The 13068-nt window shown below is 50.1% G+C and overlaps 1 protein-coding gene across 1 annotated transcript in view; it reads left to right on the forward strand.

Annotated features, from left to right (window-relative positions):
- ATP13A1 (ATPase 13A1) overlaps nucleotides 1–13068 on the forward strand; it is a 25781-nt gene that overhangs the window by 2589 nt on the left and 10124 nt on the right. Inside the window, exons 2-17 of the mRNA XM_019556697.1 lie at nucleotides 1211–1300; nucleotides 2655–2845; nucleotides 3224–3296; nucleotides 3847–4002; nucleotides 4747–4816; nucleotides 5429–5535; nucleotides 6200–6329; nucleotides 6590–6645; nucleotides 7438–7564; nucleotides 7920–8057; nucleotides 8662–8782; nucleotides 9199–9356; nucleotides 10070–10245; nucleotides 10618–10728; nucleotides 11168–11293; nucleotides 11820–11928. Of these exons, the coding sequence (XP_019412242.1) occupies nucleotides 1211–1300; nucleotides 2655–2845; nucleotides 3224–3296; nucleotides 3847–4002; nucleotides 4747–4816; nucleotides 5429–5535; nucleotides 6200–6329; nucleotides 6590–6645; nucleotides 7438–7564; nucleotides 7920–8057; nucleotides 8662–8782; nucleotides 9199–9356; nucleotides 10070–10245; nucleotides 10618–10728; nucleotides 11168–11293; nucleotides 11820–11928 (1939 nt within the window). The remainder of the gene's footprint in view (nucleotides 1–1210; nucleotides 1301–2654; nucleotides 2846–3223; nucleotides 3297–3846; nucleotides 4003–4746; nucleotides 4817–5428; nucleotides 5536–6199; nucleotides 6330–6589; nucleotides 6646–7437; nucleotides 7565–7919; nucleotides 8058–8661; nucleotides 8783–9198; nucleotides 9357–10069; nucleotides 10246–10617; nucleotides 10729–11167; nucleotides 11294–11819; nucleotides 11929–13068) is intronic.

The following is a 13068-nucleotide window of genomic DNA, read 5'->3' on the forward strand; positions in this document are numbered from 1 at the left end:
CCAGTTCCATCTCTGCCTTGGCCTTCCTAACTACCCCCCTACATCCCCGAGCAACTGCAGAATAGTCCTCCCTGGTGATGACCCCTTCTTTGACCATCTGAAGCTCCCTGTCTTATGGGAAGTAGCACCTTGGAGTCATTACATGTCAGCTTCTGTTTATACTTTTTTGTTGTACCTGTTCTCTTTTAAGCCATTCTTCTAAGCAGCTGCACCCCCCTTTCTCACAGTGGTATGGTTAAGAACTGTTCTATTCACACCCATCCCAGTGTCACTATACCTTGGCCCAGACAAGTACAGGCTTTATTGTAACAGCAGAAACTGCACATCGGTTCCATTGAGTACTGTCTATTCCACTTGCTTGACCCTGAAGACCAAGGCAGCATGGTTTCCAGCAGCATCTTCCCCAGTGATTTATTTAGTTCTGGCCACAGGGGTTTCCATCACTCCCCTTGGAGAGCTATTCTGTTACCTAATAAATCCCAAGGATCAGGAAGACTTCCTGACAGTGCCTGCCTAATACCTGTAGGAAGCAGAAGATGCCAGTCTGTTCCTGCCCCCCTTCTCCCAGCCTTGTGTGAGTCCCTTCTCTGCTTTGTGTGAAAATAAAACACCCACATTTTGAACTGGAAATCTGTTAACAAAAAAAATATTTAAAATAGACCAGACTTGTGAATAGTTTGAATTCAGTGCAGGTTCTTCTTGGCTTCCCATGAAGAATTAGTAGCACTTCTGTTAGTGATCCCAGGTTGCAGGATCTCTGAGCTACCAGACAAGCCCTGCGTGTATGTTACTTTAGCTTGGTAAGCCTTGAGTGGAAGGGAGAGCACTGACACATGACTGTGGCTCTTGCCTTTTCAAATGATGGTATGGGTTCTGGGTTTCAGGTGGTAAGTGTCTCTTGTGTCTTGGGAATACTTTGTTTCAGGAACAAGCCGTCACTTAGTGGCACCAAAGGATCCCTGGTTTGAACTATGTGGATGTCTCCATCTCAGTTGCAGAGTCCATGCAGCACAGCAACAGGGTTGTGTAAAGTCACGGCCTCTCCCTGTTGTGAATGGCCTGCCTTCCTAGCAACTTAACAATGCCTGTTTGAGATTTAAGAGATGGGTCCTGGTGCACCCTGGATCCTAAAGGGATCTCTTCTCGGTGCCATGAGCCCCAGCGTGCTTGATCTGCTTTACAGAGCATGTGCCTGTTTTGTGTCTTTCAGGAACCCAGTCCTAAGAAAGCCACATTGGCTAAAGTTGTTCCAACTCCAAATAATGGATCTGCTGAGCTGGTGCCACTCCACCGTGACCAGGTAAGGGCTTGGCTTTTATAAGCAAAGGCGGGGTCTACCAGCTGCAGGGGAGCTGCTGTTTCCAGTCATATGTGAAGATCTGCAGCCTGCATTACCAGAGCCATTAGCTGCCACTAGCCTAATCTGAAACACTGTGGCTGGATGAAAGCTATTTGGTATCAGTCACAGGTGGGGATAGGACAAGGCCTTAGAGCATGGGTGGGAAATTATTTCAGCTGGAGGGCCACTTAATGAGTTTTGGTAAGCTGTCAGGGCTGCAAACATTTCTCCCCCCTCCAGACGTGGGCATGTGGTAGAAGGTGTGGGTGTGGGGTGTATGGGAGGATGTGGTGGTGTGTGTATGGATATAGTGGGATATGCATGTGGGAGCTCCCCCTCACATGCCCCCTCCCATAGTACGCAGCCTCCACTGGTGGTGGCGGCAGCAGCAGTGGCAGCAGCAGCAGCAGGCAGTGAGCCCTCAGGGCACTTACGGACAGCACTCGTGGCCCCCCGGCAGTATGCAGCTCCAGCCAGTTCTGGGAGCAGGGCCAAGCCAACCCAACTTCATTATGCAGAGTTCCCCATGTCTCGCATGCAGCTTCTGGGACCTGGCCTGAGCCACATGCCGTGGCAGGGGGAGACCCATGCAGTGGAGTTGGTAGCCTGGCCTCTCTTCCTGCCACCATGTATAGCTTCCAAGACTCTTCCAGGGAGTGGAGCTGAGCTGGCCTGTTTCCATCGTGCAAAGCTCCCCACCACTTTCAGCAGAGTCCTGGGAGCTGCATGTGGTGGCAGGTAGTGGGGAAGGTCACTGGCTCTTCTGTGCAGGGCTTCCCCCCAGTGGCAGGTAAGTCCCAGGAGCTGCACATGACCCATGGGAAGTCCCACGCAATGGAACTGGGCCAGTCCAGACTCCACACTCCCGCCAGCCTAATGCTCTGTGTGCCCACCCAGCTGTAGCTTCCCCCTACCTGCCCCCGCTTTCCTTCCTGCTGCCTGGAGTGCTGCGGCCAGAATAAGAGGAGGAGCCACTGGAGGGGTGAGGGAGCTGAGCTGTGTGCTGGCAGAGTGCAGCAGGGACAGCTGCGGTCTGGGCTGGATACCATTAATTGGTGAGCGCCTGCCTGTGGGCCGAATAAAATCATCTAGTGGGTCATATTTTACCCGCCCCTGCCTTGGAGAATGGAATTAACACCTGCATCCCAGATGATGCTGTTTAGGAACTAGACCTATGATTGGCCAGCGAGTCCTGTCTGTCTAGCCCTCCTGGCTATGCATACGGTTCCCTGCAGGTTGTGTGGTGATGTAGCCCTGTTGTGAGGGCCCTTGGGTGAAAGTCTTGTTGCTCTTCCCTGTTGTGTAATCTCTGCAGGGGGAGGATGGGCAGGAGGCCCTGTCCTTTGAGTTTCAGAAGATCAAGTACTCGTATGAGATAGAGGACAGGAAACAGTTTCTTCCTGTCGCCTTCCCTGTGGAGCATCCCCTGTCCTATTACCAGAATGCCCGAGGCTACCAGGAGGACAAGGATATCCGAGCAGCTGAGAAGAAATATGGCACAAACAAGTGAGTGTCCACAAAGCTGGATAGAGGCTTTCAGGACCAAAGCCACCTTGAGTAATATTAAATGACAAAAAGGAGGGTGGGCTGTTGGCATGATTTTTGTAATGTTCTTAATCCAGGTCATCACCTTCTTGGTTACTGAATCTATTTGAAGGATATACCTGCTTTTGAATAGCATCAGATCTGGAGCCCCCTCTCCCAGAAAGGGCCTGGCTTCAGTTCACCAAATCTAAAAGTGATTGGGGAAAAGGAAAGATTGGTTATCTGGATGTTGTGGGTATACAGGGAACAAAGCCTCCAGGTTGTATGCCGGTGGGATGTTGCTTGGGATGTTGCTGTAAAACCAAAACAGAGATTGGCAAGGATTTGATTCTTTCCCAGGGCTGAGATGGTGGTGCCAGAGTTCTTGGAACTCTTCAAAGAGAGAGCCACAGCCCCTTTCTTCGTCTTTCAGGTAAATAAAAACGTGTAACTACTTTCCCACTGGTTCAAGGGAGGGGGAGTCCTTTCGAACCTGCAGCCCTGTTTTTGGTGGCAGTGAAGAATCAGTAGGTACTGATAACTGAAAATTGTTACTATTTAGTAATCATTGGCAACTCTTAGTCCAGTCACAAAGAGCAGGTCTGCAGGCTACAAAAATCATAGCTAGCATGAACCAGCCCTTTTGTTGGTAGTTCTAGTAGAGTGGTAAAGACTGAGTGAGCTGTGACTGTGAAGTTCTCTCCTCACCTCAAGCTAATCTCTGAATCAGGTGTGGAACCAGCTTGCTCTGCACAGGCTGTTTATTCTGTGGATAAGCAGAAGTGTTCAATGTCCCATCTCAGACTACCACAAAGAAAGACTTGGGATTCCCTGTGGTTCTTCTTCCTGAGCCATTACTTTGCCTTTCTAGGTTCCCAATTTGTGCCATCATATTGCATGTCCCACTACAAGAGTTCTGAGCTCTCAGGAATATGATGGTTTCTAGGTTGTATAACGATTCCCATATCTGCTGCTCCCCATAGGTGTTCTGTGTGGCGCTGTGGTGCCTGGATGAATACTGGTATTACAGTGTCTTCACCCTCTCCATGTTGGTGGCATTTGAAGCTTCTCTGGTCCAGCAGCAGATGAGGAACATGTCAGAAATTCGAAAAATGGGGAACAAGCCATACATGATTCAGGTGACTGCTCACATCTCCCCTCTGCTTTCAAATCCTGAAGAGCATAGCAGTGTGCAGGATTTTTTAGACATGAACTGAACAGGCAAAACATGGTGAAAGGAGTCAGGGAAGGGAAATGGGAAGATTTTCCTGTTTGGTTTGGTTTAGTTTTGCCTGATTATTCCAAGTCTTTGACCATTTCCTTGTAATAGTTTTTGCTCTAGCTCAGTTTTTTTTAGTTTTATGCTGTTTTCTAATGTCAATATTGAGACTTGCTGTGGGACAGCAGGGCTTTGTCATACATGTATGTGCCTGTTCAGCAAGGAAGAAGGCAGTGAGTTGATTGATTTTAAAAGGCCAAAGCCCTCTTGCATTGGTTTGGAAAATGTATGCAGTTCCTGTAATAGTTGTGTATATGGGCAAACATATGTAGTACTGAGCACAACTTTGTGTATACCAAAGAGGGGAAGATCATTTCAGAGAGGAAGAGGACATCAGCTCCACACTTCGAAAGGATAGTGGTAAATGGGGAGTAATAATGGTGTGTAAAAATGCCTCCCTTCCCCCAGGAAGTGTGATGTTTGCTGAAGTGCTGGAGGGCTCTTTAGGAGGAAACTGACCATTCATCACAGGGGTGTGAAAGTGGATTTTAGTTGCAGCTATCTTGTGCGGTGGAAGTTGCTGTTTCTCTTTCTCATTGTGTTCTTTTACTGATCCTTCCCTTAGCATCAATGTGTTGATTTCTCAAATTGTGTTTGTTCACAGGTTTATAGAAACCGGAAGTGGCGCCCCATTTCCAGTGATGAGATCATCCCAGGGGACATCGTTTCCATCGGTAACAGCCTGCACGCTTGCCACAATCAAAAGCACTTATAAAATGAGACTTCTGGCAGGTGCCTTGACTTGGCACCCTAAGCTTAAATGCACTTAACATTGGACCCACTGGCCGTCTTTATGGAATTTTTTTGTGGGCATTTAATCTGATGTCTGCAGGTCTTGGAAAGTTTCCCTCAAATTCTTATCTCCCAGTCATCTAGCAGCTGACCTACTTCAGCTGGGGTTCAGAAGGTGCGAAGTTCACTTCTGTACCTGACATGCTTTGGGGGGGTGGATGAGGAAGAAGGAACAATATTTTACATCCAGAGCTCTAGCCCTTTGCCTGTTCCTTAATGTCATTACCCCAGGAGAGGCTCTTTTGGGTCTAGAGCCTGAATGCCAGTAGAAATTGTGCTGTTTGCTTTCAAATCTGTCCAACTTTAGTACATTCCTAAAAGCCTGCAGGTACTTCTTCTGGTTCCTATCAATTCTGTTGTGATCTTGTGTGGAGCCTTGGGACAGATTTGGCAAGTGAGATTTGCCATTAGAAATCCTCCATCTCAGCCAAAGCCAAGGGGAGTCACGCTGTCTCAACAAAACTCTTCTTAATGAGCTGTTCCCCCATTTGCAGGGCGATCACCTCACGAGAACCTAGTCCCATGCGATGTGCTGCTGCTCCGTGGAAGATGTATTGTGGATGAAGCCATGCTGACTGGAGAGTCAGTGCCGCAAATGAAGGTTTGTGCAGTCCTCAGTTTGGGCCTGTTGTGCCTTCATTGTGTTTACTGTTGTAATGCATTGGGTCCCATGCTAGCCTCTGCAGGAGATAAAATGGGCAGTGTTTATAGGTACAGATCCATCTTTGTATAAACTCTGGCCCAGGAAATCAGGGTCTGTCTGTGCACTATCACCTCCCTATCAGTGATGGATGATCTCTGGTAAATGAGAAACAGAATGTCTGTTTTGTCTGGCTGAGTCTGCAGCTGCCGGAGCCAGACTGCAGTGTGTGGGCATGGCCCAATGCTCCCCCACATTCCCCAGTCTGGATTCCTTTGACTGGTCAGACAAGGGAGGAACAAGCACAAGGAGCTTCAAACCCAGCAAACATCCCTTGTTTTTGTGCCAGTGAGTAATTTACAAACAATAAAGTCAGACTTCAAAAAGCCTTCTCTGCTATGCCCTGTGTACCTGGGGTGAACAGATCCCTTAGATCCAGAACTCTCAGATGCCAGGACACCTGAGCTAGACCAGATGACATAAACATGAGCAGCTCATTAACAACTGGAGTCAGTTCTGCCTTTGCCCAGGGGGAGCTGAGAACAGCAAGGGGTAGTGCAAGGTCATTTAGTTGCCATTAACCCAGAACAAGCTCTGCCTCTGAGTCCTGCTGTATCTCATGCAGGAGCCTGTCGAGGATCTTGACTCGGAACATGTCCTGGACATGCAGGCGGACTCCCGGCTGCACATTATATCTGGGGGAACCAAAGTGGTGCAGCACATCCCACCACAGAAGGCCAGCACAGGACTGAAACGTACGTACCTGCGTGGCCACAAGCTATTGCTGGGTGGAGGGAGGAAGTACCCTGACCTCTTCCACTCAGTATAGCTGGCTTGATGTGCCCTGGGGTTTGGGAGCTGTGTCTTCCTTCACACAGTAGTTCAAAATGAGCATTAGCCTGAAATAATCTTCCTGCTGGGTGAGAGGAACATGTGATCTCAGTTCTGTTCTAGCTGCTATGCATGCACCAAAGAGCCATGTTGTGCGTCACCCCTGTCCCTGCTTCTGTTTCAGCTGTCGATAATGGGTGCGTGGCATATGTGCTGAGGACTGGCTTTAACACATCACAGGTAAGGAAAAAATGAAAGGAGATCTCTTTCTGTTTTCCAGGGTTTGGAGGAGGCACTGGCCTCATCACTTAGCTTGGCACTCCTGATATGTAATCCTGATCGATTTCATTAGTACAGAAAGTTTAAATCTGGGTGACAAAAATTACCTGATTGTTCAGAAGAAAAAAATACAAGCATATCTGGAAATTCCTTTGCCCTGTATAAAGAGAGAGATCTGGTGGGTACAGCAGGGGGATGGGACTCGGGAGTCCTGAGTTTGCTTCACAACTGTTCCTAAGCCACTGAGTTTTTGGACAAATCAGTCAGTTAGCATGTGCATAATTGCTAAGCCATGTGATAGGATCCTCAAGTGTCTAAGTGCAGTTCCTGTAGCCCACTGCTGAACTTAGCAGGCAGTCATTGCGACACGGTGTGCATTTTGCCACAGCTGCAGTCTGGGTTGTCACAAAAACTCCAATGGCCAAGTGACTCCACCTCTTAGCCCTCCTCACGTATAAACGAAGTGTGAGAATAGCTACTACATGCAGGTGCTGAACACTAGAAAAGTGCAAGGCAGTAAGCTTTTTTAATAGGACAGGGCAGTGGAACGTGAGCTTAATTGACCTAGAAACTACTAGTTTACTAAAAGCCCTGCTTGTAGGAGGCCGTATACTGGTGATCTTTGTTGTGGCCATAGCAAGGGAGCAAGTTGTGTAGTGGCAGCAGAGGGTGAGAATACAGGGCAGGTTATAACTTCAAATTGCACCGTGTACTGCAGTCAGCTCTGCATGCTGAAGCCTGTTCTACTCTCAGGGGAAGCTGCTGCGTACAATCCTCTTTGGGGTGAAGAGAGTTACAGCCAATAACCTGGAGACTTTCATTTTCATTCTGTTCCTGCTGGTCTTTGCCATTGCTGCTGCAGCGTATGTCTGGATTGAAGGTGAGTGCTCTTCATGCTTCTTCCTGGTGACTAGCTTCGTAGAATCTTAGAAGAGTGGAGCTGAGGGGGACCTTGGGACGTCATGTAGTCCAACCCCCTGTTCAAGGCAGGGCTGTCCCCATCTAAGCTTAAGACTGGCAGGATGGGCTGTTTGTTTAGAAGCAGCAGCTGATGAAGCTGGCCAGTTCTGTTTTATGTGTAAGCAGGATCTGTACCTCAGTAAATTCATTGTTTCCCTCCCTCTTGGGTAGTAACCTTCCCCTGACGCCATATTCATCCATCTTGTGACTATGGAGCACACAGGGGATGAGAAGTAATGGATCACTGGTTTTATTTTGTAATTTGGTCTCCTCAGGCACCAAGGACCCAGGCAGGAATCGTTACAAGCTCTTTCTGGAATGCACTTTAATACTGACTTCAGTCGTTCCACCCGAACTGCCCATTGAGCTTTCCCTGGCTGTCAACACCTCTCTTATTGCCTTGGCTAAGCTCTGTAAGTATTGAGCCCAGAAGAGGGAATACAGGCATGCTCTGCTCTGGTGCCCCATATCTGGGAACAGTAGCACATGGGCATGCAAAGGTGCGTGAAATTGCTGGCTTGTGTGTCTCTTGGCAGCTGCCACCTTCTCCCTACTCAGTCACGGGGGTTGGGTCCTATGCTTGGGTCTGTTGTGTAGGGGTGCTGTGATGCTTTTTGATACCTCTGAGGCAGCAAGTTCAGAGAGGGCAGAGGGTACAAATGTCTGTTGTTGGGGGAAGGGAGTGATATAAGCTGTTCTATAGTTCTGTGTTGTGGGGCAGAAGATGGGCTCCCCTCTGTGAATCCGAGTTCTGTTGAGGTGCTCTGATGCTCAAGTGATTAGGTGTCTTTTTCTGAGAACCTCAACACCTGGTAGCCTCTGAATCTGTCTCCCGCTTGTGCACCAGGAGTTGAACCTGGTTTTAGATTCCAGAGCAGTGTGGAGTACAGGGCTTGGGGATCAGTAAAGGAGTCATTGTGGTTGAGCACTGTGTTCTGGGGCTTCTTTGTTGTGGGAAGGGCTGTGGAGCAGGGGAGGACCCTGACCTGTCACAGGCTCTCATCCATTCTCTTCCAGATGTGTACTGTACAGAACCTTTCCGAATCCCCTTTGCTGGCAAAGTTGAAGTGTGCTGCTTTGACAAAACAGGCACCCTCACCAGCGACCACCTCGTGGTGAGAGGGGTAGCAGGGCTCAGGTAAGCCATGGGAAGAGCTCTTCCCACCCACTTTATTAACTGTACGGTGCAGAGGTGAATTGTCATCCCAAGGGAAAGCAGATGATGACTGGAAAGGTGGAGAGGAAGGGTCTGATCCAGGAAAGTTCTTTGTATGGAAGAGAGAGCAGTAGGGTACATCTCTAGCTGGGGCACTTGTCCAGCAGTCTGCAGCTTCAAAGTCCTTGACTGAATTCCTTATTCAAGGTTTTCTACAGAGGCTTTAAAATGGCTAAAGCCCAGCTATGCCCCTGCCTCAGCGTCAGCACAAGCAGCTGTCTGCTAGCCACAGAACTGCAGCAGAAATTATATCCTGGACATCTTAGCAGCAGAATAACTTACACAGCTTGATGGCCTGTGTGGGCCTGTTAATGTGGCCAGTCTTCTTCCTACTGCAGGGATGGGAAGGAAGTAACGCCAGTGTCTGACATCCCTGTGGAAACCCACCGAGCCATTGCTACTTGCCACTCACTGGTGCAGCTGGATGATGGAACGTTAGTGGGAGACCCGTTGGAGAAAGCCATGCTGATGGCGGTGGACTGGACCCTGACCAAAGGTAAAGGCAATGGCCTGTCTCTGCATGGTCCTATGCAGAAGCTGGTTTTGGAGCTGTCTGTGTGTGGCTAGATATTAATGGCAAAAAAAGGCTGCTCCTCCCAGTTCTTTCTCTGTGGGTGAAACTGAGTGCTGCAGTGGGCAGTTTCAGGCCACGTGACCCTGGTAACTGGTCTGTGGAAGTGCTGCAGGGGACTTTACCTCCAGGCTGCTGTGAGGGAAATGCACTCTCAACTTAGAAGACCATTGTCAGGGCTGCAGACATGGGGCGCACTGCAGCCAGCATTGCTCAGAGCCACCTCCTTGTCTCAGTTAAGCACATCCATGCAGGAACACAGTGCTGGAAATGCCTCCATATAGGCACCAGTGCATTTGAGCCAACAGGGTACCCTAAGGGGCTGGGCTCTGGTGGCTAGCACATGCTGAAACCCAGGCTGTTGTTACCTGTATTGATTAGCACAAGCAGATGCAGGTTGGCTTGCCCTTGCTGGAATTGTACCTTCCTCTTTTTTGCATAGACCTTTCTGCAGGGGCAGTCTGATTGATTTTGCCCCTTGGTCTGTGGGGCCAGAACTTTCAGTGTTGTCACAGTGCAACAAATCGGCCTGGGAGGGGAGGCATACATTCTCAGTGGGCTCCCCAGAAGCAGAGGGATGTGATGCTGCTTGTGATGCTGAGAAACCTTTCAGGATTTCCTGATGTGTTTGTTTCCAGATGAGAAAGTTTTCTCCAGAAGTATTAAAACTCAGGGACTGAAAATTCACCAGCGCTTTCATTTTGCTAGTGCCCTGAAAAGAATGTCTGTCTTGGCTTCCTACGAGAAGGTCGGCTCGACTGATCTCTGTTACATTGCAGCTGTGAAAGGAGCCCCAGAGACACTGCACCCAATGGTGAGCACAGCACACTTGCGGCCTTCAGGCCAGTGGAATCTTTTCTGGGATGGGAGTCTGTTCATGCACCCTCTTCCCAGTCTGCTTGGGCTCGTGGCCAAGTTCGGAGGGGCCTTTGTCCTGATAACAAGCCCAAACAGCCCCACATGGCAAAATTGTGCTGAAGAGATTGAGCACTGATACTAACGACATCAATGGCTCTTCAGTGCAGGGTGTTCCTGGCCTCCTCTTGGCTCCCCTGAGCATCGTGCTCCCAGCTTGGGCACGGAGGCTTCTCTCTGCTCCTTGTTTGATGTGAAATGTTACAACCTGTTTACTTCGTTGTGCGCTGGACTGTGCTTAACGCAGTCACTTTCTTCACCCTTTCTCCAGTTCTCTCAGTGCCCAAGCAACTATCATGTCATCCACACGGAAATCTCACGCGAGGGGGCCAGAGTGCTGGCACTTGGCTACAAGGAGCTGGGGCATCTCACTCACCAGCAGGTATGCTGGACTCTGTCTTGGACTCTGATATCCAGCTCCCTCCAGCTCTCTGTCATGTCTGTCCCCTGCCCCCCACCCCACCTCCAGTTGGGGAGGGAGTTGTCACCATGCTTTGCTTGTTAAGCTCTGACTCCTGTTGGGGTTTAATGCAGGAGACCAGGGCATGGGACTCCTAGGTTTCATTTCTGGCCCTGCCACTGGCTTCCCATATTACCTGGAGCTACACCTGTCTGTATCCCATTTGTAAGAGGGGACAGCACTTTCCTGGCAGGGGCTTTAGAGCCCCAGCACTGTGCTACCCTGCCAAAAGGCTGACCAGAGAGGGGAGGTAACTTTTCTTGGGGGAGGTCATCTTTAAGGGCACTTTCCTGAGGAGGCTTCTTACCTATGGCAGTTGAGTCAGTGTGTAATGCACAATTTGATTCCATCCCTTCCAAAGGTGCGTGAGATGAAGCGTGATGCACTAGAGTGTGACTTGAGGTTTGTTGGCTTCATTGTGGTCTCCTGCCCTCTCAAGGTTGACTCGCGGCCTGTCATCAGGGAGATCCAGAATGCTTCGCACCATGTGAGTGTCTGCTGGAAGCTGCAGGCTCGAGTAGGCCAGAGAGTTTCTGGTACTGGGAGCCTCGGAGCCTTCCAGGGAATGCAGGCCTTTGCGCTTCTGGATGGGGACTAGGGAGAAGTGGGGCTGGCACTCAGAGTCCAATGTGAGCTTGTGCTGGAGGTGCCACATGGTAGCTCTGCCCATGAAGCCCATGCCCTTAGCTGCCAGGGACTTGTCTTTTGGGCGAAACGCTGGACTGAACGTGCCTCGTCAGCAGCACCATTTCGTTTGGGGTGTTCCCCATGTCAGAGCTGGGACCCCCTGGGCCTTACAGAGCACTCAGGCAGCAGGAGAGTCATTGTGGTGCAGCACCACAGGCCAAGCCCCTGAGCCAAGGCACAGCACTGTGCGAATGTGACTATGCTTTGTCCTGTTTGGGTGGTGTCTAGGGAGGCAGCTGAGAGGCACAGATGTGCCATGTCAGCTCTGTGCACATACAGCCTTGCAGGTGTGATGTTACCTTCCCTTGTTGGTTTAACCCCTATAGGTAGTGATGATTACAGGAGACAACCCCCTCACTGCCTGCCATGTGGCTCGGGAGCTTCACTTCATCCAGAAGGAGCACACTCTCATCTTGCAGCCTCCTCCTCGCAAAGGTACGGCATCCCAAGATGTGCAGCCTGCCTCTTCTGGCCCATACTGTGCAGCACTACTGATGGAACCGTTCTGAGACCAGGGTAACCATCTGCTCTCCTGCAGGTCCTTCCTCTGCGCATTCAGGAGTGTATTGTAGACAGTAGGAACAGTTTGTTCTTCCACCCAGCCCATCGCCAAGGTATCTGAGCACCTTAGCAGTAGTAACTGGGAGGCCTTTCCTTTGTATAATGGGTTGGGCACTAGCATGGCATCCCTCTCCTGCCACAGCCCTTCACTGCTGAGTCTATGCAGGTCTGTCTCTGGGCTTCAGTTTCCATCTGTAATTGGCAAGTAATGGCAGGGGACTGTGATGACAAAGTCATAGTTTCATAGTTTGTAGGGTCAGAAGGGACCTGAGCAGATCATTGAGTCCGACCCTTTGCCACAGCAGGAAAGAGTAGTGGGGTCAAACGACCCCAGCAAGGTGTTCATCTAGCCTCCTCTTAAAGACCCCCAGGGTAGGAGCCTGTACCACCTCCACCTCTCTTGGAAGTTGGTTCCAGATCCTAGGCATCCTGACAGTGCAGTAGCGCCTCCTGATGTCTAGCCTAAATCTACCCTCTCCCAGCTTGTGACCATTATTTCTAGTCACTCCTGGTAGTGTTTGGGGAACAGGAACTCTCCCAGTGACTGCTTGTCCCCTTTGACTAGTTTGTAACAGGCCACTAGATCTCCCCTCAGCCTTTTGTGGGGGCTGAACAGGTTCAGGTCCCGTAGCCTCTCCTCATAGGGCCTGTCCTGCTGCCCCCTGATCATGCGAGTGGCCCTCCTGTGGACCTTCTCTATGTTGTCCACACCCCTCTTGAAGTGCGGTGCCCAGAACTGAATGCAGTACTCCAGCTGCGGCCTGACTAGTGTGGCATAGAGGGGGAGTATCACCTCCTTGGATCTTCTTGAGATGCATTTGTGGATGCATGACGAGGTGTGGTTGGCTTTCCTGACTGCATCGCCACACTGCTGGCTCCTGTTCATCTTGGCATCAACGATGACTCCAAGATCCTTTTCTGCCTCTACACTGACAAAAAGGGAGTTCCCCAGCCTGTAGGTATGGTGCTGGTTGTTCCTCCCCAGGTGCATCACCTTGCACTTGTCAGTGTTGA

The sequence above is a fragment of the Crocodylus porosus genome, unplaced genomic scaffold (assembly GCF_001723895.1).
Source record: "Crocodylus porosus isolate Cpor-Errol unplaced genomic scaffold, CroPor_comp1, whole genome shotgun sequence".
Lineage (NCBI taxonomy): Eukaryota > Metazoa > Chordata > Crocodylia > Crocodylidae > Crocodylus > Crocodylus porosus.